General features: G+C 43.5%; 1 protein-coding gene across 6 annotated transcripts; it reads right to left on the reverse strand.

Moving 5' to 3' along the window:
* Positions 1-360: 360 nt before the first annotated feature.
* CCDC126 (coiled-coil domain containing 126) lies at positions 361-21,311 on the reverse strand. Of its 6 annotated transcripts, none has more exons than XM_053259201.1 (4): positions 21,274-21,311; positions 14,979-15,068; positions 3,128-3,509; positions 361-1,935 (listed from the first exon to the last, which is right to left on the reverse strand). In XM_053259201.1, the coding sequence occupies exons 3-4, from the start codon at positions 3,363-3,365 to the stop codon at positions 1,760-1,762; spliced, it is 414 nt and encodes a 137-aa protein (XP_053115176.1). In that variant the 5' UTR covers positions 3,366-3,509; positions 14,979-15,068; positions 21,274-21,311; the 3' UTR covers positions 361-1,759. The 6 variants fall into 6 exon arrangements, with proteins under 6 accessions (XP_053115176.1, XP_053115179.1, XP_053115177.1 ...); XM_053259204.1 differs by lacking the exon at positions 21,274-21,311 and adding an exon at positions 16,997-17,016; XM_053259202.1 differs by lacking the exon at positions 21,274-21,311 and adding an exon at positions 16,836-16,928.
* Positions 21,312-21,343: the final 32 nt, after the last annotated feature.

Below are 21,343 nucleotides of genomic sequence, written 5' to 3' on the forward strand. Positions count from 1 at the left end.
TTATTGTAGTTTTGAATGCAAGTAAGTACCATAAATGTTGTAAAGTGGATTCCCAACTTTAGCCCCCTTTATACTCCTTTCTCCTTGTGTCAAGGGATATACTGTGGCTTGGGAAAGTGTGCTTTTGAGTCTAATATTTTCTCAGAAATGTCAAAGTGGGTTTTACTCCCAAGTATATGTAACTAGGAATGTAGCCTTAGTGTTTTATCTATCAAGTCCAGCCTGTAAATGTTAATCAAATCTATACAGTAAGAGAACTGAAAAAAGCAGGCCATTAAAATTTTGTTTTTAAATCCAACATTTTCTCTTCATGCAGACCAATCACACACAGAATAAGAATGGCCTAGACACGCAAAACAATTGAATTTATGTCGGACTTTAATTTCTGTTTGAATCAATCCAGTTTCTACAGTCATCTGCAGGGATAATCATTTGGGATGGTATATCATCTAGCACCGTAAATAGTACTCTTTTTTAAATAAAAAGATTTTTTTTAAAACTACACAGCATATTTTAAGCAAAAATACTGCAACAAACCCTTAAAGAAATCATTCCATACAGATGCAAAAACTCAGACTGGCACTTCATCATAATTTATGATACAGAAAGTACACTGTGGAATATAGTGCACCCTCACGGCAACACTCTGCTGTAAGGCTAACATGAATATAAGGCAGCACTCACCTTCACCCTATACTTGTTTTTAAGTCCATCATAGAAGTGCCTGGGCACAAATAATCCACTGGGCACTAGAGCTTTACCACCAAAGGCAATTGCACAACAGCAACAGCTGGCAGACTGCACCCTGTCAGCACATCTCTTCAGTAAACATCAAGGTGCCTTCTTAGTTCATCCCACCCCTTTTGTTTTGTGTAAAAATGGTAACTCAAGAGATGGTGTGGCACATTTATCATAGCCTGTAAGGTACTTAAATATTCACAAGAAAAGCAATAGAAAGCTAGCAGTGTCCAATATCTGATGTGTGATTTCCATCATTTTGTTTTATCTTCAGTTGCTAAGTACACAAAGTTAAATGTTTTTGAAACAGCTATGCACCATCACAGATTGTAGTTTATTTTTGATCATGAATGGCCCTAATTCTGTTGCAAGTGTGCTCTCAAACATGTTGCTTTTTTAAAGTTTTCACAAGTGTAACAGTATTTCTAATACATTCTTTCTCTAGCTATTTCACAGATAGTGCAAATAAAGACATTCTTTGGATCGCCATTTTAGGATGTTATCCACAATATTATCTCAATTGTAAAAAAAAAAATCAAAAAAAGCCATAGATGACTTTAAAATACAAGTATACATACTTCCCAGCAGTTGTGTTAAAGGCATTATCCTTCATTACTATGGACTAGTAAACCAGGTCACACAAAGGTTAAAAGGTAGTTTTCCCACAATCCAAAGATATGTTAGATTTATATTTAAATAGATTTTTTAGATATTAAATCTACATCTTCTCCATAATCTTGTCATAGATCTCACACATGATTTACACGTCGCCTATTTACCATACTACACTAGCTATATTACCAGCATATCTTTAAATAAGATATTATACAGCATTGCTTTATGAATGAGCTATTTTAACATGAAAAGGTTTTCAGAGCTTTATATAAAGAATTTAAGACTGTATGTATTCAGCATTCCCTGTTGCAACAGGATGTAGATCTTTGACCGAACCATTTCTTTTCCCTATTGAAATGGAACTCACTCTATGGCAGGTAGCATACAGAATCACTTTGTGCAGTTGTTATCTTATGTTGCCTGCTGCATTTACCCGTTTACTTGTAGTTGCTGGCATCAAGTTCCCATTTGTAGTATTTATTGTTGAACCATTTACGACAATGTAATCAACCTTGTTTTCCAGCTTGACCAATCGTTGTAAGATGTCATCTAGAAGCACTGCAATTGTTCTTTTGAGATCAGCTAGAGAAGAGAGGGAAAAAGGAATCCTGTCTATTTTTTATTCCAAAGTTGAATGATTGACATTTAAACAGTATATGTGTGCATACTCTCAGACTGTTCAGAACTCCTTCAATTGTACTGCACCCTAAAATGACATAACAATGCAAGTTACCAGGGGAGGCAAAAGTTCCCACATTCTAGCTTGGTCCTGGACGCAGAAGGAAGATCTATCACTTTCCAACCAGTGTAGTATAGGCATCTGTTTGCACCATGTTGTTATTCAGGTTGTTAACATCAACTTGTCATCCATGTTGTTTGCTTCATCAATTATTTTTCCCCCCTTTAGGAACATCAACACACACAATGGGATCCTGAACTTTCTTCATTTGAGGGTACGCAGAATGTTTCAAGTGTTATTAGCCTTGACAGACTTAGTTTTTATTTGTTTAGCAGCAGAAAGTGAAATTTAACTATTTCCCCACCCTCACCCCAGATCTTGAAAAATAGTTGCTTACACACACACACACACACACACCATTAGAGAGTCTCTTTGGATCCTGTTGCATTCCCAGTATCATCACTGGATCTTGTTACATTCCCAAATCCCTCTCCTTTCCTCATGGCTCCAGCTCTAGCAGCAGCAAAATGAACAGACATGGTTGCCTAGCATGGAGCCATCCCAGAAAACCAGATAGAAAGAAGGCTGGAAATTGTAGCCATTCCAGTACTACTGATCTATAGGAAATTTGATAAAGTCAGTATAATTATCATCCACAGTTATTAATGTTTTGATGACCCGACTCAAAACCACACAACATGTATCCCTTAACATCATGGAATATCAGAGTTGTGAGGTGCCTTGAAGGTCTTCTAGTTCACGACCTCGAAGATGACTTGCAACTCTGATATCTCCTGTTCAGTGCAGGAAGCAGCAATGAAGACTGGGATTTCAGAGCCACAAGACACAATTTCCTTACTTCCCCCCTTGTTAATTGTGGATTTTCTTCTTTACAGTATATCAGTTCTATTCTAAACACAAAAACTTTTCCAGGCTTACTTCACAATTATATTGTAGACTGCTTTGAGATTTTTTTCATGAAAAGCGGTATAGAGGTTGAAGAATAATAATATTGTATTTTATATTTGTAAGATTAAGATCAAGTTTTGAAATACGACCCTGCCAAAAAGAAAAAGAAAATGTATTCTGTCTTACCATATCCTGCCATTGCAACTCCATTACCACTATTCATTATATTCTTGTTTTCTTCTGCCAGTGCTCTGACATATCTTTTACTCAAGTCCAGTATTTGCTCACGCAGCTCGGCACTACTCTGTTGTCTTGGATGCTGAAAGGTATAGCGCAGTAACATTATGCCCCAGATAAAACCAAATACCAACAACAACAAACTCAATTTCTGGGACACACTTTTTCTTGAAAATGTGAAAAACATTGCTGAGCAGGCTAGAGATGTCAAGGAAAGGTACTTAGATTGTAGTCACAGTATTTTCATTGTAATTTTCAAAAAATCTTCACAGAGCAGTCACTCTTCTGGAGAGATAGTTCTGTATGCTTTTTCCAGTGAATTTCTTGATCCCTGAAATTTAGAAAATTATCATCACTCAAAATGCAAAAGTCTTTGCAAAATACAAAATACTCTGCAAGTATTAATCTAGGGCTTGAAAACAAGCAGACTGAGCATCATTATGGCAAACTCCTGAAGACATGAACTGAAATTCCACCACTACCATTTATTAGAGACAAAGTTACAAAGCCTAAAGTTGTGCCGTCGAGTCAGCGTTGACTCCAGGTGACCACAGAGCCATGTGGTTTTCTTTGGTAGAATACAGGAGAGGTTTACTATTGCCATCTCCTATGCAGTATGAGAGGATGCCTTTCAGCATCTTCCTATATCACTGCTGCCCAATATAGGTGTTTTCCCATAGTCTGGATGGAAAATATACCAGTGAGGATTCGAACCAGCAACCTCTTGCTCCTTAAGCAAGTTACTTGCCCACTGTGAACTGCAGTGGTGTAGCAGCACAATGCTAACAGCATGAGTGGGAAGTTCTTGGTTCGAATTGCAGTTCAGCTATTCACTCACTGGGTGTCTTTATGAAAACTTCTCTCCACATCTTCAGCCCCACATCCGTGATATAGGAATAATATTGGTGGCCTACCTTAGAAGGTGGTTATAAAGTTGGAGATAATGTTGGTGAAACATTATGAGCATGCCAGAAAGGCAAGTATCATTTGTGTTAGGACTGTCAGCTGATTGAGAGGATGACCTGCCTTTTACCATAATATAAATTTAAATAAAACTGGTATATTGCCAAAACCTCAATACAGGTGCCTTTTTAACATATCAAAGAAAATAAGGTAAATGGTAGCTTTGTCCAATTGTAAGTTATTGTTAGAGGGGGAAAGTCTGCTTTGATATTTTCTACTTCCATTCTGTTATAGTAACACGCTAAGCCAAAATAGCTTCAAGATGTGCCTACCAACTGAAGTGTGCTCTCTCTTTCCATGTAAGATTAGATCTCGCTGATTAACTCATTATTATTTAAAATATTTATATCCCGCCCCTTCAATACAATACTGCTCAGGGCGGCTCACAACAGTAAAAGTTGTATAATTTTTTAAAAAACACACACATAGCATAAAACAAATTAAAACAAATGAATAAGAAAATAAGAAGTCCTTCAATTTATCATTAAAAGATTTCAAAAGCCTCTCTGAACAGATGGGTTTTAAGTTTTGTTTTTTAAAAAACCCTAAGAGAGGCACTGTGGCAAAGTTCTTCTGGGAGAGCATTCCATAGCTGCGGGGCCACAACCAAGAAAGACCTGTCTCTTGTTCCCGCCAACCGAATCTCAGTCAATGTCAGGATTGCGAGCAGGGCTCAAGATGATGAACGAAGAGCCCTGGCAGATTAATATGGGCAAATGTGGTCCAACCGATAATCCAGCCCCCAACTAACTTATGATGATTGACATCCAGGCTAAATTATTCATAAGTAGTCCCACTGAAATTAATGTTGATCAGCTGCCTTTTACCATAAATATTAATATGAAATATTAACAATCAATTTCTATGGGACTACTCATTAGTAATTTAGTTTCGATATCGGCCAATGATTATACTTTAAGTCAGAGATGGTCAGTCTCAAGTGTTACTTTGTCCTCCGACAATGACTCAGTATGGGGTGGAAGCACATAGCACAGGTATGAAGCACATGCACATAGCTAGTATAAAATCTTCTCCAATGGAAGATTATCACATATATATGGCAAGCCCCACCCACACAGTGCTTTACCAATCGGAGGTAACAGAGCAGAAGCACCGTGGTGATTGGGCAGTAGGGATTCCATATGCAGATAGGGAGGAGGAGCCCGTGATGGTTATGGTCAGTTGGAATGCAACTATTACTGGTTGGAAGATTTGCTTGATTGTAGAGGAGAAAAATAAATAGAAATGTAGGATAGCAGGCAGGGGTCTGCGAAGAGAGGGGTTGTGAGGAAGGAAAGAGCCCCCTTCAGGTGAGGGGGCTGTGGTGGGGGTCAGGGGAACAATCAAGTACTAGCATGCAGGTGCTCTGTGTGGGTTAAGCTAGTTGATATTATGAATATTTATATTCTGCTTTTAATGTAACAAACTGCACCCTGAAAAATAAACCTGCAAGAAATTATGGGACAGAATACTAGGTGATTTCCCAACTTTGCATGAATTCCTAAAAACCTAACAGAGAGCTCCTTTAATCCTAACAAAATGTATTGCTTACATGCATGCACCAGAATTAATTTACTACCTGCAGTAACAAGTACTTTTGCAAAATAAATTACATAACCCTATACATCCCTATCTGAAAGAGAATTGATTACTAAAGTTGGTTGTGTTGCTGAAATGTCTAAACCAAGTAAAATTGTTAAGGGGCAGCAATATTAACTCTATACAATGGTTTTCAATATTATAACAACAGTTTAAAACAATATTTGATGGAATAAGTGTTCTTAAACTCTAGTTTCATAATTATGTATTTTAAAGGCAATAAAGGGATGTTATTTAAAGAAAGAAAAGTGTGCTCACATGGGAGTTTAGTTCTGGAATGCCCTATGAAAGGCCCAAGGCAGACTGGCCCTGACTCATCCTCACCCTAGGACACCTAGAGTTTACTCAGTGGGGCACTTACTAGAGAAAGCAACATTGGTACTTACTATAAAGGGCTCTTTTTCAAGGTATAGGGAGGTCGTCCTCTAAACACTGGGACTTACTCAAGCTGAGAGACATATGGGAGGGGAGGGGATGGCCGCCCTAAACCACCTGCTGAAGAATGGTGTGGCCCATGGCCGCTTGAGCAGCATGAAAACAAGAGAACTTATAATGTTTAATAAATGGTGTGACAGACACCCATGTAGCTGCTTTACAAATTTCTGACAGAGGCTCATGGGCTGAAAAGGCTGTGGAAGCAGAAGCGCTTCTAGTAGAATGTGTTGTAATGCCTGCTGGAACAGGTAGGTGTAAAGTTTAATAGGCGTGGGCGATGGTAGCCCTAAGCCACCTAGCCAGAGCCATCTTGGAAGCCTTGGAACTTATAGAAGGCTGAAAGGAAACGAATAAGTACTTTGGTACATTTAAGGTATATCTTGATAGCCTTCCATACATCTAGCATGTGTCAATGCTTTTCCCTAGGATGAGTGGGAGAAGGGCAGAAAGACAGCAGAACCACCTCCTGCATCCTATGAGAAGTTGTATTAACCTTCAGAACAAAGGTAGAATCTAGTCTGAGCACTACGGAATTATTCTGGATGATGCAAAGCTCACTTTGGATGGAAAGAGCTGTAAATTCCGACACCCTCCTGGCCGAGGTGAAAGCCGCCAGGAACAAAACTTTAAAGACAACAACTTCAGGGATGCCGAAGAGAGAGGCTCAAAAGGAGACTGAGTCAGAGCATTAAGGACCTTGTTTAAGTCCCATGAAGGGAATATGTGAATGGGGGGGAGCTGTGTTAGTGGCCCCCCTTAGAAAATGTCGTATGTGGGGATGTAGGCCAGGCGAACCCTGAGGGCATCCATGTTCTGCTTGGCTGCAATGGTAGCGAGTGTAGAATCTGGAAGCTGAGCACTGTGAGGTAGAGCAAGTAGATCTATCACTGGCATCCCTAGAGCAGCTGAGATCTGAAAGAATACCTCCAGGTGAAGAGTCCATTCCGCTGGGTTTATGGTCTGTTGGCTCAGCCAACTGGCCTGAAGATTTGCTGAGCCACTAAGATGCTCAGCTGAAATGGATCTTAGATTCCACTCTGCCCAGGCAAACAGGAGAGCCAACTCTCCCATGAGGGACCTTGATTTTGTGCCGCCCTGGTTATTGATGTGGGTCTTTGCAGTTAAGTTGTTTGTGTGGACCAAGACATTGGCGCCCCGAAGCAGATTCTGGAAATGTAGAAGGGCTAGGCACGACACTCTCAATTCTAACCAATTGATGTTGTGCTTTGATCCGTGGCAGTGAGCCACCCACCCCCACCCTCTGAGGTTTGCGTTGGAGGTGATCACAGTAGGTATTTCCAGGGCGAGACCCTCCTCCACGGCAGGGGACATCCACCATTGAAAGGAATCTCAAACCTTTTGGGGTAGAGGGATCAGTAGATGTTTGTGATCCATGATGGCCTGTTCATACGGGAGAATGTGCCATTGGAGAAATGTGGAGTGCCAATGTGCCCAAGGAGTACATGCTATGCAGGATATCATCAATCCCATCACCTGTGCCAGAGCCATAAGATCCTCCCGACTTGAATTCATGAATGGTACAGTGAGGGAAATAAGTATTTGATCCCCTGCTGATTTTGTCCGTTTGCCCTATGACACAGAAATGACCAGGCTATAATTGGAATGGTAGGTTTATTGTAGCTGTGAGAGACAGAATAACAACAAACAAACCCTCAAAAGCCCAGTGCCCAAAAGTCAGCGATGGATTTGCATTGTAGTGAGGGAAATAAGTATTCGATCCCCTATCAACCAGCAAGATTTCAGGCTCCCAGGTGTCTTTTCACTATATGCAGGTAACGAGCTGAGATGAGGAACACCCTCTGTAAGGGAGTGCTCCTAATCCCAGCTTGTTACAGTACCCGTATAAAAGACACCTGTCCATAGAAGAAAGCAATCACTCAGCTTCCAAACTCACCACCATGCCCAAGACCAAAGAGCTGTCGAAGGATGTCAGGGACAAGGTTGTAGACCTGCACAAGGCTGGACTGGGCTACAAGACTATCGCCAAGCAGCTTGGTGAGAAGGTGACTACAGTTGGCACGAGAACTCGCAAATGGAAGAAACACAAAACAACTGTCAATCTCCCTCGGTCTGGGGCCCCATGCAAGATCTCACCTCGTGGAGTTGCAATGATCATGAGAACGGTGACAAAGCAGCCCAGAACTACACGGGAGGAACTTGTCAATGATCTCAGGGCAGCTGGAACCATAGTCACCAAGAAAACAATTGGTAACACACTACGCCGTGAAGGACTGAAATCTTGCAGTGCCTGCAAGGTCCCCCTGCTCAAGGCAGCACATGTACAGGCCCGTCTGCAGTTTGCCAATGCACATCTGAATGATCCAGAGGAGAACTGGGCAAAAGTGTTGTGGTCAGATGAGACCAAAATCGAGCTCTTTGGCATCAACTCAATTCGCCGAGGAGGAGGAATGCTGCCTATGAGCCCAAGAACACCATCCCCACCGTCAAACATGGAGGTGGACACATTATGCTTTGGGGGTGTTTTTCTGCTAAGGGGACAGGACACCTTCACCGCATCGAAGGGACGATGGACGGGACCATGTACCATCAGATCTTGGGTGAGCACCTCCTTCCCTCAGCCAGGGCATTGAGAATGGGTCGTGGATGGGTATTCCAGCATGACAATGACCCAAAAACACACAGCCAAGGCAACAAAGGAGTGGCTCAGGAAGAAGCACATGAAGGTCCTAGAGTGGCCCAGCCAGTCTCCAGACCTTAATCCCATAGAAAATCTGTGGAGGGAGCTGAAGGTTCGGGTTGCCAAACATCAGCCTCGAAACCTTTCTGACTTGGAGAGGATCTGCAAAGAGGAGTGGGACAACATCCCTCCTGGGTTGTGTGCAAACCTGGTGGCCAGCTACAAGAAACGTCTGACCTCTGTGATTGCCAACAAGGGTTTTGCCACCAAGTACTAAGACATCTTTTGTGAAGGGATCGAATACTTATTTCCCTCACTACCATGCAAATCCATCGCTGACTTTTGGGCACTGGGCTTTTGAGGGTTTGTTTGTTGTTGTTCTGTCTCTCACAGCTACAATAAACCTACCATTCCAATTATAGCCTGGTCATTTCTGTGTCATAGGGCAAACGGACAAAATCAGCAGGGGATCAAATACTTATTTCCCTCACTGTAAGAGCAACTGGGACAGCTTCTGTTTGTGTTCTAGTGGAAATAACACCATGGCCTCCAGCGTGTTGAAAAGGGCCCCCAGGCTCTGCAAAGGCTCCAGGTGACTTTTCTGCATGTTGACAAATCCATGTTCCTGTAGGAGCTGCACCGTCTTCCCTGACAGCTTGATTCAAAGTTGTAGGTGTACATGGGCGATCAAGGACATCATGATCTTGGTGAACACACAGGATGCCGATGAGAAGCCGAATGACAGAGCCTGGTACTTTGGTCGTACACGAACCTCAGGGATCTCCTGTATGACGCATCGATGGGCATGTGCAGATAAGCTTCTGAGAGGTCGATCGAGGCAAGGAACTCCCTGACTTTAACTGCCTCCTCAATCAATTTCAAGAATTCTATTCAATAGGTCCTTTTCCTCACCAGTTGTTTGAGACGCTCCAAGTCCAGGATTGCTCTCCATGATCAGTCCTTTTTGGGAACCAAGAGTAATAGAAAGTAAACACCCTGACATGATGACATCGGAGGAACAGGCTCTATAACCTGAATCTCTAGAAGATGTTGTATTGCCAGATTCATACGGTGTTTTGTCCCATTCCTTGACTTGAGAGTGGGGGACGAGTTATGAAATCTATCGAATAACCTGCCTGCATCACCTCCTGCACCCAGCGGTCGGTTGTGCTGGCCTTCCAGGCCTCTGAAAAATAAAAAAGCTTGCCCCCCACTGGAAGGCTGTCATGGCTTACGGTTCTGTTGTCCCATGGAAGGGAAGCTGTGACTCTGCTGCTGTCTGGTATTGCCTCTGCTGCAGGAACTCCATTGTTGATGCCAGGGAGGCCTGAAGGAACCCTGCTGATTATCTTTGTACTGGTTGTCCCTGTATTGGAAGCCAGTGGACTGGTTGAATCCCCTTTAGGGATAAAAGGAAGATGCATTAAAGGATGTTCTCCTGAAGGGTCTGTGAAATTCCCTTTTTCCAGAAGGCATGGAAAAAGTTTCAACCAGGATGGGTTCTAAGGAATCCCTAAAGAGCTTAGAACCCTTGATGGGCATGGCAGCCAGTGGTAATTTGGACTTGGAGTCCACATCCCAATTTTTTAGCCATAGCCCCCTACATACAGCGACCCCTGAAACCATAGCACAGCAGGCCAACTGAATGCAGTCTCCAAACTGGAATCTGTCATCTGGGTTACTGCCCTCGCGATCATATTCATCCCCTGTCGCAGCTTGGTGTTTTCAGGGGGAATATACTTGACCAGATGCTTGGACCAGAGGATGGTGGCCCTTGCGAAGATAGAGTTCATAGTTGCGGCCCTAATCACTGTGGCCAATGCCTCATGGCTCCTCTGAAGGTGGTGGTCAGCTTTCGTGTTTTCTGGCAACCGGAGTTGTTCATCCCCATCCTTATTCATCAATGCTCCCAACACCAGCTGTACCACTGAGGCATCTACAGGAGGAACAGCTAGCATATACATTATTTCAGATGGAAGATTATACTTTTTTCCCCAGAAATGACATAGATGGCTTGTTAGCAACAGGCCCCCAACCCCACCATTCAGACATCATTACTTCCCAAATAGAGCAGGAAAGGGCACAGTTGCAGCTGAACTGGAGATTGGCGGGGAAACCTCCTGGTCCAGGCCAGAGGCAGGCTGTGCGCCACTGTCCTTGCTGACATCCTTAATAGCCCTCTTGGCCTTTGAAAGCATAACCTCAAATTCAGAAGTAGTGAAAAGGTGATTTGAACTAGCAAGATCAGGTGGAGCTTGCTCGTCCAAGAGCTCTCCTTCTTCCCTTTCAGAGTCAGAGTACTGAGATTCGGAAGTCTGTGTGTAAGGCTCAGGGCAGGGAATGATGGGAGCTGTAGGTCTTGGCCCATGTCCAATAGGGTGAGAACTGGGCGGAGTAATCTGTGAAGGCGAAGGCACTGGAACAGAACACCTATGAGCCTTGGCAGGGCTTTTTGGAAGAGAAGCCTCGGCCGAGGAGGACGGAGAGGATGCAGGGCTCAATACTCTGCACTTGAGTGAAAACTCTCTATGTCTAGCAATAAATCTTCCACTTTCAGCCATGGGGATGGCTTCCCTGGCAGGGCTAGAATCAGGAGAGGAGGAGGATTGTTTGGTGGGGTGCTTGATATGGGGAGGAATGGGGGTAATTTGCACAGAAATAGAGGGAAAGTTAGCCCGGAGAGCAGAAGGAACAATCACCAAGCACTGAATAGTAACAAAATCCTGTAGCCAAGAAGAAATATCTGGAGGAATGATAGTCTTAACCAAATGGTAGTGGCAGCACAGGCCCTCCTGGCAAGGCAGGTGGAGCTGGATCAGGCACACCGGGCAGAGATTGCGGGATCGGCCCCTCAGGCTGGAGTGGACCCTGAGAAGGCAGAATCGGGCCCACCAGAGGCAGGATCAGGCCCCCCACAGGAACACATTTAAGTCAATACTGGGGTTTGCAGGTGCTGGAACCACTTCATCAAGGGCTAGCAAGCTAGACCCCTGACCCCTCAACATTAAACATGTTGTGCTTTTCGTGCCTTTTTCTTTTAGCCTCCAAAAAGCTCCCTACATCAACAGGGAGCTTTTACATTTTAACTGTAAACTGCCCAGACACGCACATTTTAGGCAGTATAAAAATATGTTAAATAAATTAAACAAACAAACAGGCAGGGAAACGGGCACACTAAAGCTGGGTGGGAAAATGGTGGGCGGCGCGGTTTGCATTGTTTGCAAACCTCCTGTATGAAGATCTGCTCACTAAGCCTGATCCTGAAGGGGGAAAGTGTTACCAGCTGAGTTTATTCTGCTTACTCCCAGAAGCCTCCCTGGTTGCAACTTCATCTCCAGGCTTGGAGATTGCACTTTTGTTATGCTCAGGAGCTGCACTGCAAAGTGAGCTCCCAGTCTATGTTATACATGAGGACAAGTCACTTAATAGGCATTGGGCTCATCACCCCCAGATTTGGCTACAAGCACCACAAATTGGAAAGGGGATTAGATTCACACTCCCTCTTTCTATGAGGGGGCCCCAGCTAAGCAGACTCCAGAACTAGCTACTGTGAGTGTCTGGCATTTGAGGTCATTTCAGCCTTGGAATGAAATCTAAACTCCCCCCCATCCTCTCACAAGAGAGATAACACCTGATGCTAACAAAGCAATTAGGCTAGGGAGGGAAGGCAGATAAGACAAGTGCAACAGCAGATGCCATTACAATAGGGATGAGTTAGTGACGTAACTTTGAAGAGATGCCCATCAAACTATTCGGAAGCCTTTCCAGAACAGGATTCTCTTGGATGCACCTGTACACTCCAATTGTCCTCACAATCAGGCTTGAATACAATAGGCAATTCACACACCTTCCCACCCAGGAAGGACGATCAGGCACAATGCATTCCAAGAAGCCTGTACCGGTTACCCTATTCAGCAAAGTAGGACAAAAGAAAAGTGCCTTCAAGGCACATTTTGGGATATAAGTATCCCAATGTGCTCCCTTGTGCTTTACACTTGTGACTCCATCAGACTTCAACAAGCAAGCTTTATTTCCCCTTCTCTATCACACTCGGGACTCTATTGGAACAAGAACTCCAGCAGACCACCTTGGTGTTCCCCTCTCCATTGGGGCCACCCGAGCTGAAATCACTACCTGAATTGGTCCATGTGCCCTTCCAGCCAGCATCCCTGGCAGGCATAGGGAGCAGGGCCCAATGAAACACTTATCTCATGGGCATCCATCACTGTTCCCTCTAAGGCATGTGCATGTGCGCACGCTCTGATTTTCTGATGTCCGCTCAGTTAATTTTAGATCCCGCTCAGGTTGAATCAGAAAGGCTCCATTCCAAATGCATGTGCACACACACTGTCTTGATACTGTCACCCAGAACAAAACTCATTCCACACAAAGATGAAAAAAATTAGGAAGAACACTGGCATCCATCCTTTCACTAATTTCTGCAACCCTCCTGGCCTTTCACCTCGCTGTCTCTGAAGGACCCGAGTCTCCTGCTGCTTAAAGCCCTGTTGCCTAGGGACAGGAACAGTATAGCAGTTGTCCAGTTCTCAGGACCCCAATAGGGAAGTGCATGGAACCAACTCCCTTCGAGCTGATGGTGGGGCAGGGGTGACTTTAAGGATGGGGGAGGGTGCACTTACCCATCCACCCCGCCACACTTCCCCTTCCAGTGCTCTGTGTATGAATAGTCCAGCAGGGTAGCAGCATACCTTCTTGCCACCCCATTGTTTCACTGACCAGAAGTGCCATGCGTGCATGCGACATGCACCTGCCCGCTCATGCGCATGGCACTTCCGGTCAGTTAAACAACAGGGCAGCAAGGAGGTACGCTGCTACCCTGCCCAACTATTTATACACAGAGCGCCAGAAGGGGAAACGCGGGGAGGGGGGAGTGCACCCTCCCCTGTCCTTAAAGCCACCCCCACCTTTGAACCAGTTTGAATTCAGGGGTTCCAAACCTGTTCGGCATTCTAATGCCGAACAGGTTTGTGCACATCCCTAGGCCCCAATCTATCACTTTGATTCAAACTTTTCCCCTTCCTCCTCTCTTAGTCTCTCTCTCACCCGCCTGGGAATTTATACACAATCTGAAACTTTTAAGTAAATGTGCCTCATAATAGTCTGTTTTTAAAATTATTTGTATTGCTTTTACGTTAGGACCACTTAGTAATTTAGTTTATTGCTTTTATTATTTTTATTTCAATAAACTCCTTTTTTGTTCATTAAAACCTCTCTCCCATGCTGGGTTTCTAGAGTTCAGACGCTTGCACAAATTAAGACTGCTTGGAAGTGCCTTTTGAGCTAAATTCCCCACTTTCACCCAAACGGGGGGCGGGGGGATTGACCAATCATCCCCGAGGCAGTTCCATCATCAAAAGCTTAGTCTTTTTCTTTTTCTTTGGAGGAACTCCCTGCTTTAAATGTTTAGTTTTCCTTGCCACCTTTTTGTACGGCTGGGAAGAGGCTCCGGGAACCACCAGAGCAACAGATGCGACCACAGAAGCGGACGTAGCAGCCCCCTTGCACAGAGGGAAAGACAAGTGCAATTCAGCTGGATAAGAAAAGGGCTGCTGAATAAGATCCTTGCCCTTGGAGTTGGAATCAAACATAGGTCCTTCAGAAAGGGAACACACCAAAACGTCCCCAACCTGGGAAACCTCCATGTCCAGAGAAAATATTTTATTTTATTTTTTAAATGGCTAACTCCCTTCCCACCCTTGCACACACAGAATTAAGAAGGAAGAAAAAGAATGGAACTAGCCTGAATAAAGAGAATAATATGCGCTTTGAGCCAGAGCTCTTTCCAAGTGCTGCCAGTCTGGAGCAAGACAGGACCGGAACTAGGGCTTGACTGACAGCTAACTACAGGAACTAGCTGGCTCAATTTTAACAGGCCCTGTCTCGGAGCATGTGGTGGCTGATAACCCAGTGTTTAGAGGACAACCTCCCTACACCAAGGAAAAAGCCCCTCTCAATACACTAAGATTCACTTCCAGGTAAGCAAGCATAGGTTTGTACTGCAGGTACATGGGCCTGAATTCCATGTAACCAATCCCTATTGTAGTAAAGTAGCCCTGATCACAGCAATACACTGCAAGTCAAAATATATATCCATGCCAAAATTAATTTAAGAAATTAACTTACATTTAGTTAATCTGACGTAGTCTTTAGTTAGAAAAAGTAGGAGCACCATCTTCCACTGAACTGACAGCCATTTAGTAGATGAGAAAACGTCTGAGGGGTGGAACCAAGAGTGATACGATGAGCATTTAGGCCATTCCTTAAGAATTTAGGTCAAGGGTTCTCAACCTTGGGTTCCCGGTTGGATTACAACTCCCATCATCTCCAGCTACAGTGGCAAGAGAATAATGGGAGCTGTAGTCCAACAACCCGAGATTGAGACTCCTCATTTTAGATATAAAAGAGAAAAACACATTCCATAGTTACACTAAAATAGCACATATACAAAACTCAAGTTCTTTTTAGATCATTAAGAGTTACAGTGCAGTACAATCAAAGGTGACAAAAAGCCCAATTAATATTTAGGCTTTTAAATGCTGGCAAACTAACTTGTTTCAGCAGACTATTTTGACTTCAAATAAGACACTACACTAATATAAGGGGAAACAATTCAAAACATTCACGAATGGGGAGAGAATTGGTTTGGTTTGTTGTTATTATCCCTCCTAACTGAGCAAATAGATACCTTTTAAAGTGGTTATTCTCTTATATTTAGCAAGGGGAGAGCAACTGGCCCTATCCAGCCCCAGCACAGCATTCCTCCAGTGGCTGTTGCTGGTTTCTGCCTTATGTTTCTTTTCGATTGTAAGCCCTTTGGGGACAGGGGGCCATTTTATTTATGTATTTTTCTTTGTAAACCACTTTGCGAACTTTGTTTGAAGAGTGGTATATATTCAGAGTAGTCGTTTTCCCTAAATACTTACTAGCCATCAGAATCCATTTCAAACTAGCTGAAGTACTTTATACCAGAAGAATTCATCTTGCTCAAAAGCAAGATACAATATTCTATCTAGAACATACAGTACAATAAGTTCCATCCAAAAACAATCCATTTTATTGGCTTAAGGAAGTGTATGCAGCAGCAGAAGCTCTGCAGTCTGAACAAGGTAAGGAAGTCAGAATAATGAATTATGAAATGCTATCCCAACGGTTAGATGATTTCCTGCTTCAAACCTATGCACTACACCACACAATCCTATGCACTACTCAGGAGTCAGTCCAATTGTGTTCAATTAAGCCAATATGTTCACGTGGAACTGCAGAGGATTACAGTCTCAGTTTCTGGTCTTAAGATGACAAATTATTCCAACGCTGGATTTAAGTGTTTATGAAAGATAAGCAAAAAATCAACAACCCCCCAACAAACCCGTATCGGTTAGAGTTGCATCTGTTAACAGCAAGAGGCCTTTAAGGAAGAGAAAAGAAGATTGTACTCTGCAAGCACAACAGAGACATATGCAAATAACAGACTTGCTACAGAACAGGTAAGACAGAGATGGGGGAGCTGATCTCTGGATGTACACAAGGATTGAGGGGTTCCGGAAAGAAAAAGTAACAGCAGCGTGTCTTGTAAAGGAAAGGGAAACATCCTGGGGTTTGGCGCAATATCCACCTAAGAACACGAAAAATGTTACTTACGCACCAAACCGTACCTTGGCAACACAGCTGCTTAGAACAACAGGATTCCAACCGAGCCATTCACGGTCCACCATGGACATTTCTTATTCCCCTAAGATACTCTGCAAACCGCTGAAGCCATGGTCAGTCCCTGGAGGAACAATCTCACCCACTCTTCTGACCCTCAGCCTCCTTCGTACCGTCTCCACCTCACCCCGATCCCAAATGGGGTAACCATGCAACCCCACAAGGTCTGCCGCCGGGCTGTCAACACGCACAACAAGCTCCCCAATTAGTTTCCGCTCATTCCGAGCCAGCACCACTTTACATAGAGAAAGGACCAAACTAGAGTCGCATACAGACCTCACATCCGGCTGCCGGTAGAAGGGCGGGGGAACCACCCGATGCATGCAGAAGCAGAAATAGACTACAATCCTCCTAAACACGTTAGGCAGTAGTAAGCCTAATAGTGAAATTTACTTCCGGGCAGATATGCATATGACTGTATCACTAACTAGATTTACCTTGGCTGCAATTCCTACATATACTTTATGACCTTATATCAATGACAATAATTTAGAAATTGATTCTTTCCAAAGCCTGCATTTCGGCTCACATCTTATTCCTCTGTTTGACTGCAGGGTCATTTTTCCACGCACATATACTAATGTATGTATTCTAATCCATATTGTCAATATGGATTAGAATACATATTGAATTAACAAATCTGATCATATATTAGCGAATATTAGTACACTAATAAATATAGCCGTACTGCTGCCATCTACTGGGGTAAGGGCGAGTTGCGTCAGAGAGTGCAGTGTATTTTGTCGACAGCAGTCTCCTCCTCCCTGCTACTCTTGTCAGGCTACACGTGTTTCAAATGCTCTCACATGCTGCTCTCAATTATTAATCATCAACATGATTATTTTAAATCCAAGTACTTCAGCTGATGTCAACATGACATTAACTAAGCCGCTAAGAAGTACAATCATTCAAGATCTGCAGCATACTAAGAAGTTTGATCTTTAAGTCTTACTTCTTTCAGGGGAACTATTCCAGTGTCATTCTGGTTTCCTCCTATACTATGACTACAAATATTTATACAGCACTTTTCAAGCTTATGCGTTTAAGGCTACAGTCCTGTATGCACTTATCTGGGAGTAAGCAATACTGAACACAGTGCGGCTTACTTCTCAGTAGGGTCCACCCTGGCTTGCATTTCAATGGTACTGCTGCAGACTACAAGTTAGCAGCACTGTAAGATGTTTGCCTCAAGGGATGGGGCTGCTGCTCTGGAAAGAGCATCTGCATGCTTGCATGCAGACGGTTCTAATGCCCTCCCTGGCATCTCCAAGATAGGACTGAGAAAGACTCCTGCCTGCCAAACTTGGAGAAGCTGTTGCCAGTCTGTGCAGACAATACTGAGCTAGACGGACCAATGGGTCTGACTCCGTATCATGCTGCTTCCTTCCTGTGTTCCTATAAACTTTGTGAACTTTGCTACCAGTCACTAACCTGAGATTTTCAAATAAAATGTGTGACACTCTACTGATAAGAATTTATCTTAAAATGGAGTTACTGCTGTATCCTCAAAATTAATGTTGTATTCTCACAATAACCATATGGTTATTGCAATTTTAATAGGTATGTTATTGTAATGTAATGTATACCAAAGTGCAAAGGATACATGTATAACTGAATTGTAGTCCATATCTCCTCAAATTCTCAATCTGTTTTGCATTAAAAATAGGCCAGTTAAGAACAGTTTAAATTAGTATTTCCAGCACATGAGAGGAACAGTTTGAATGAACCCTGCCCTTTGATTAGGGAAAGGCATCCCAATGTACCAAGGGGAGGGGGAAGGACATGCACACACCCTATACATACAGGTCCTTATAGTATGTGGTGGACTGGGTGAACAAAATATTGTCCAAACCCACCAAATATGATTTCAGAGTGGTCAGGAGAGTACTCCTGCCTTTACCACACTATGCTGTAACCTGAAGTCAGATACAGATCTGGATTCTCCTCTCCCTGGGTTACTATGTAGTGTGGTAAAGGCACTCTTTGCATGGTCAGGAGTATTTATTAATATTTGTTTACCCCATGTCTCTGTTAAAGACCCCAAAGCTGCCAACCACACTAAAATGAATATGAAATACAGCACACCGTTAAAAAAAACCCACCACTATAAAGTAATAAAGCAGAAAAACAAAAGACAAAGTATTCTCTTGACAATAAGAAGAGCCTTGCTGAATCAGGCCCAAGACCTATCTGATCCAGCATTCTGTTTCCTACTGGGAAGTCTACAAGCAAGAGAAAAAGGCATGCCCCTTCTTTCACCATTGCTGCCTTACAACTACGGATGTTCATGAACCTGCTCGGAGGCCCTTTTATAGACCTCCACAGAGGTTTGAAAGACCGGCAGTTCAACCGGTTCGAAGGCGGGGGATACATTTAAGGACTGGGGAGGGTGCACTTGCCCCCCCCCCCACTGCATTTCCTTCACCGGCACTGCAGTGTAAAAGGGTCCAGCAGGATGGCATCATACCTCCCTGCCGCCCTGTTGCCTCCTTGGACCGGAAGTGACCAGAAGTATCCAGCGTGCATGCGCATGTTGGGTGCATGCGCGTGAGTGAGCACGATGTGCGTGTGCATGTGCCCAACAGGCACACGTGAGCCAGGTTATTTTGTTCACTTCCGATCTGAGAAAGCAATGGGGCAGCAGAGAGGTACGCTGCTGCCCCGCTGGGCCCTTTTATACTGCAGCATTGGTGGGAGAAATGTGGTGTGTGTGGGGGAAGTGCACCCTCCCCAGTCCTTAAAGGTATCCCCCGCTTCACTCTTGAGCTGCCCCCCGCGAGTTCTGTGCACATCCCTACTTACAACTGGTATTGCAACAGAGAGAATATGCCTATTGATATAGAGGAAGCATGTAACCATTAATAAACCTGTCCCCCAATAGTTTGTCTAACCCTTTTAAAAGCCATTCAAGGCCCACATCCCGTGTTAACAAATTTTGTAAAGTAAATATGCAGTTAGTAATTAGGACAGTAATCTCCTGTCAGTCAGTTTCATTGAATTACCCCTGATGTTGTGAGAGAGGAAGAAAAAACTTCTATCCATTCTATATATCATGTATAATTTTATAAATCTATCATATCTCCCTTGTTTTTTCTGAACTAAATAAGCCCAAAGTTTTGTAGCTTTTCTACATTTAAAAAAATGTTCTATCCCCCCAAACATTTTGGTTGACTTCCTCTACACCTTTTCCAGTTCTATAATATCCTCTTTGAGATATGGTGACCAGAACTATACAGAGTATTCAAAATGTGGCCACACCATAGATTTGTATAATGGCAATATATTAGCCATTTTATTTTCAGACTCTATCCCTAGCACGGAATTTGCTTTTTTCATGGTTGCCTCATAGGTTAGAGCCATGTGGTTTTCTTGGTAGAATACAGGAAGCAGGGGTGTAGCTGTGGATTCAAAGAACCCAGGCCCTGTAGCTCCCGAGAGCCCCCCAGCTCCACGCCTCCCTATGTTCTTCATTATATCCCTCATTATATCCCTTTGCCGGGGAGAGGGACGAACACAGGTCCCCTCTCCCCTAGCTACTATGCCCATGACAGGAGGGGTTTATTTATTTATTTATTACATTTATATACCGCCTTTCATTAAAACAATCCCAAGGCAGTTTACAACAAAATTTAAAAACAAGATTGTAAAAAAGACATAATTAAAATATTAAGCTAAAAATATAAAACAAATCTGATTAAAAATTTAAAACAAAAGCATAAAAGCAATACAGAGTACAAAGAGCAGCAGCAGAGACAATCAAATAAAAGTCTGGACAAAAAGCCAAGACTTTACACTCTTTCTAAAAGTTGTGATGGAGACAGAGGAGCAAATAGCCACTGGGAGAGCATTCCAGAGTCTGGGGGCAGCAACAGAGAAGGCCCTGTCCCGTGTGCACGACAACCGAGCCTTCCTCATTGTCGGCACCCGGAGCAGAATCCCCTCAGATGACCTCGGCAAGCGGGCAGCAACCCTTGGGAGCAGGAGGTCCCTCAGGTATCCTGGGCCCAAACCGTTAAGGGCTTTAAAGGTCAAAACCAGTTTACCATTGCCATCTCCCATACAGTATGAGATTATGCTTTTCAGCACCTTCCTATATCAGAACCAGCGTGGTGTAGTGATTAGAGTACTGGACTAGGACCGGGGAGACCCGAGTTCAAATCCCCATTCAGCCATGATACTAGCTGGGTGATTCTGGGCCAGTCACTTCTCTCTCAGCCTAACCTACTTCACAGGGTTGTTGTGAGGAGAAACTCAAGTATGTAGTACACTGCTCTAGGCTCCTTGGAGAAAGAGCAGGATATAAATGTAAATAAATAAATAAAAATAAAATAAATATATCGCTGCTGCCCAATATAGGAGTTTCCCATATTCTGAGAAACACACCCATGGGGATTTGAACCAACAGCCTCCTGCTCTCTAGGCAGATTGCTTCACTGCTGCACCATTAGGTGGCTATATGGTTGCCTCATACCAAGTTGATATTTTCATTAAGCTACCCACCACCATAGCTGCAAGATCCCTTTTCTGGATTAGTCACCAACAGCCCCATCAGTATATATGTGAATCTGGGATCCTTCATCCCAGTGTGCATTACTTTACACTAATTCACACTGAACCACATTTGCTTCTGTTGCTCCCTCACCCAGTTTGGAGATATCTTTTTGGAGCTCATAAAGTCATGTAAGGCACTTTCATTACAACATGCATAACTTACCAAGATCAGCTTCATTCTTCTCCACCTGGAGATGAACGGACATCCGACATTATCAAAGGACATCCCACAC

The sequence above is a fragment of the Hemicordylus capensis genome, chromosome 6, assembly GCF_027244095.1.
Source record: "Hemicordylus capensis ecotype Gifberg chromosome 6, rHemCap1.1.pri, whole genome shotgun sequence".
In the NCBI taxonomy this organism is placed as follows: domain Eukaryota; kingdom Metazoa; phylum Chordata; class Lepidosauria; order Squamata; family Cordylidae; genus Hemicordylus; species Hemicordylus capensis.

What these genes read in the sequence shown, in the direction of transcription:
- CCDC126 (XM_053259201.1), bottom strand. Translation starts at nt 3,365, where the DNA reads ATGTTTTTCACATTTTCAAGAAAAAGTGTGTCCCAGAAATTGAGTTTG. An exon ending in AGTTGCAATGGCAGGATATG is followed by an intron (nt 1,936 to 3,127) that starts GTAAGACAGAAT and finishes TCTCTTCTCTAG; the next exon opens with CTGATCTCAAAAGAACAATT.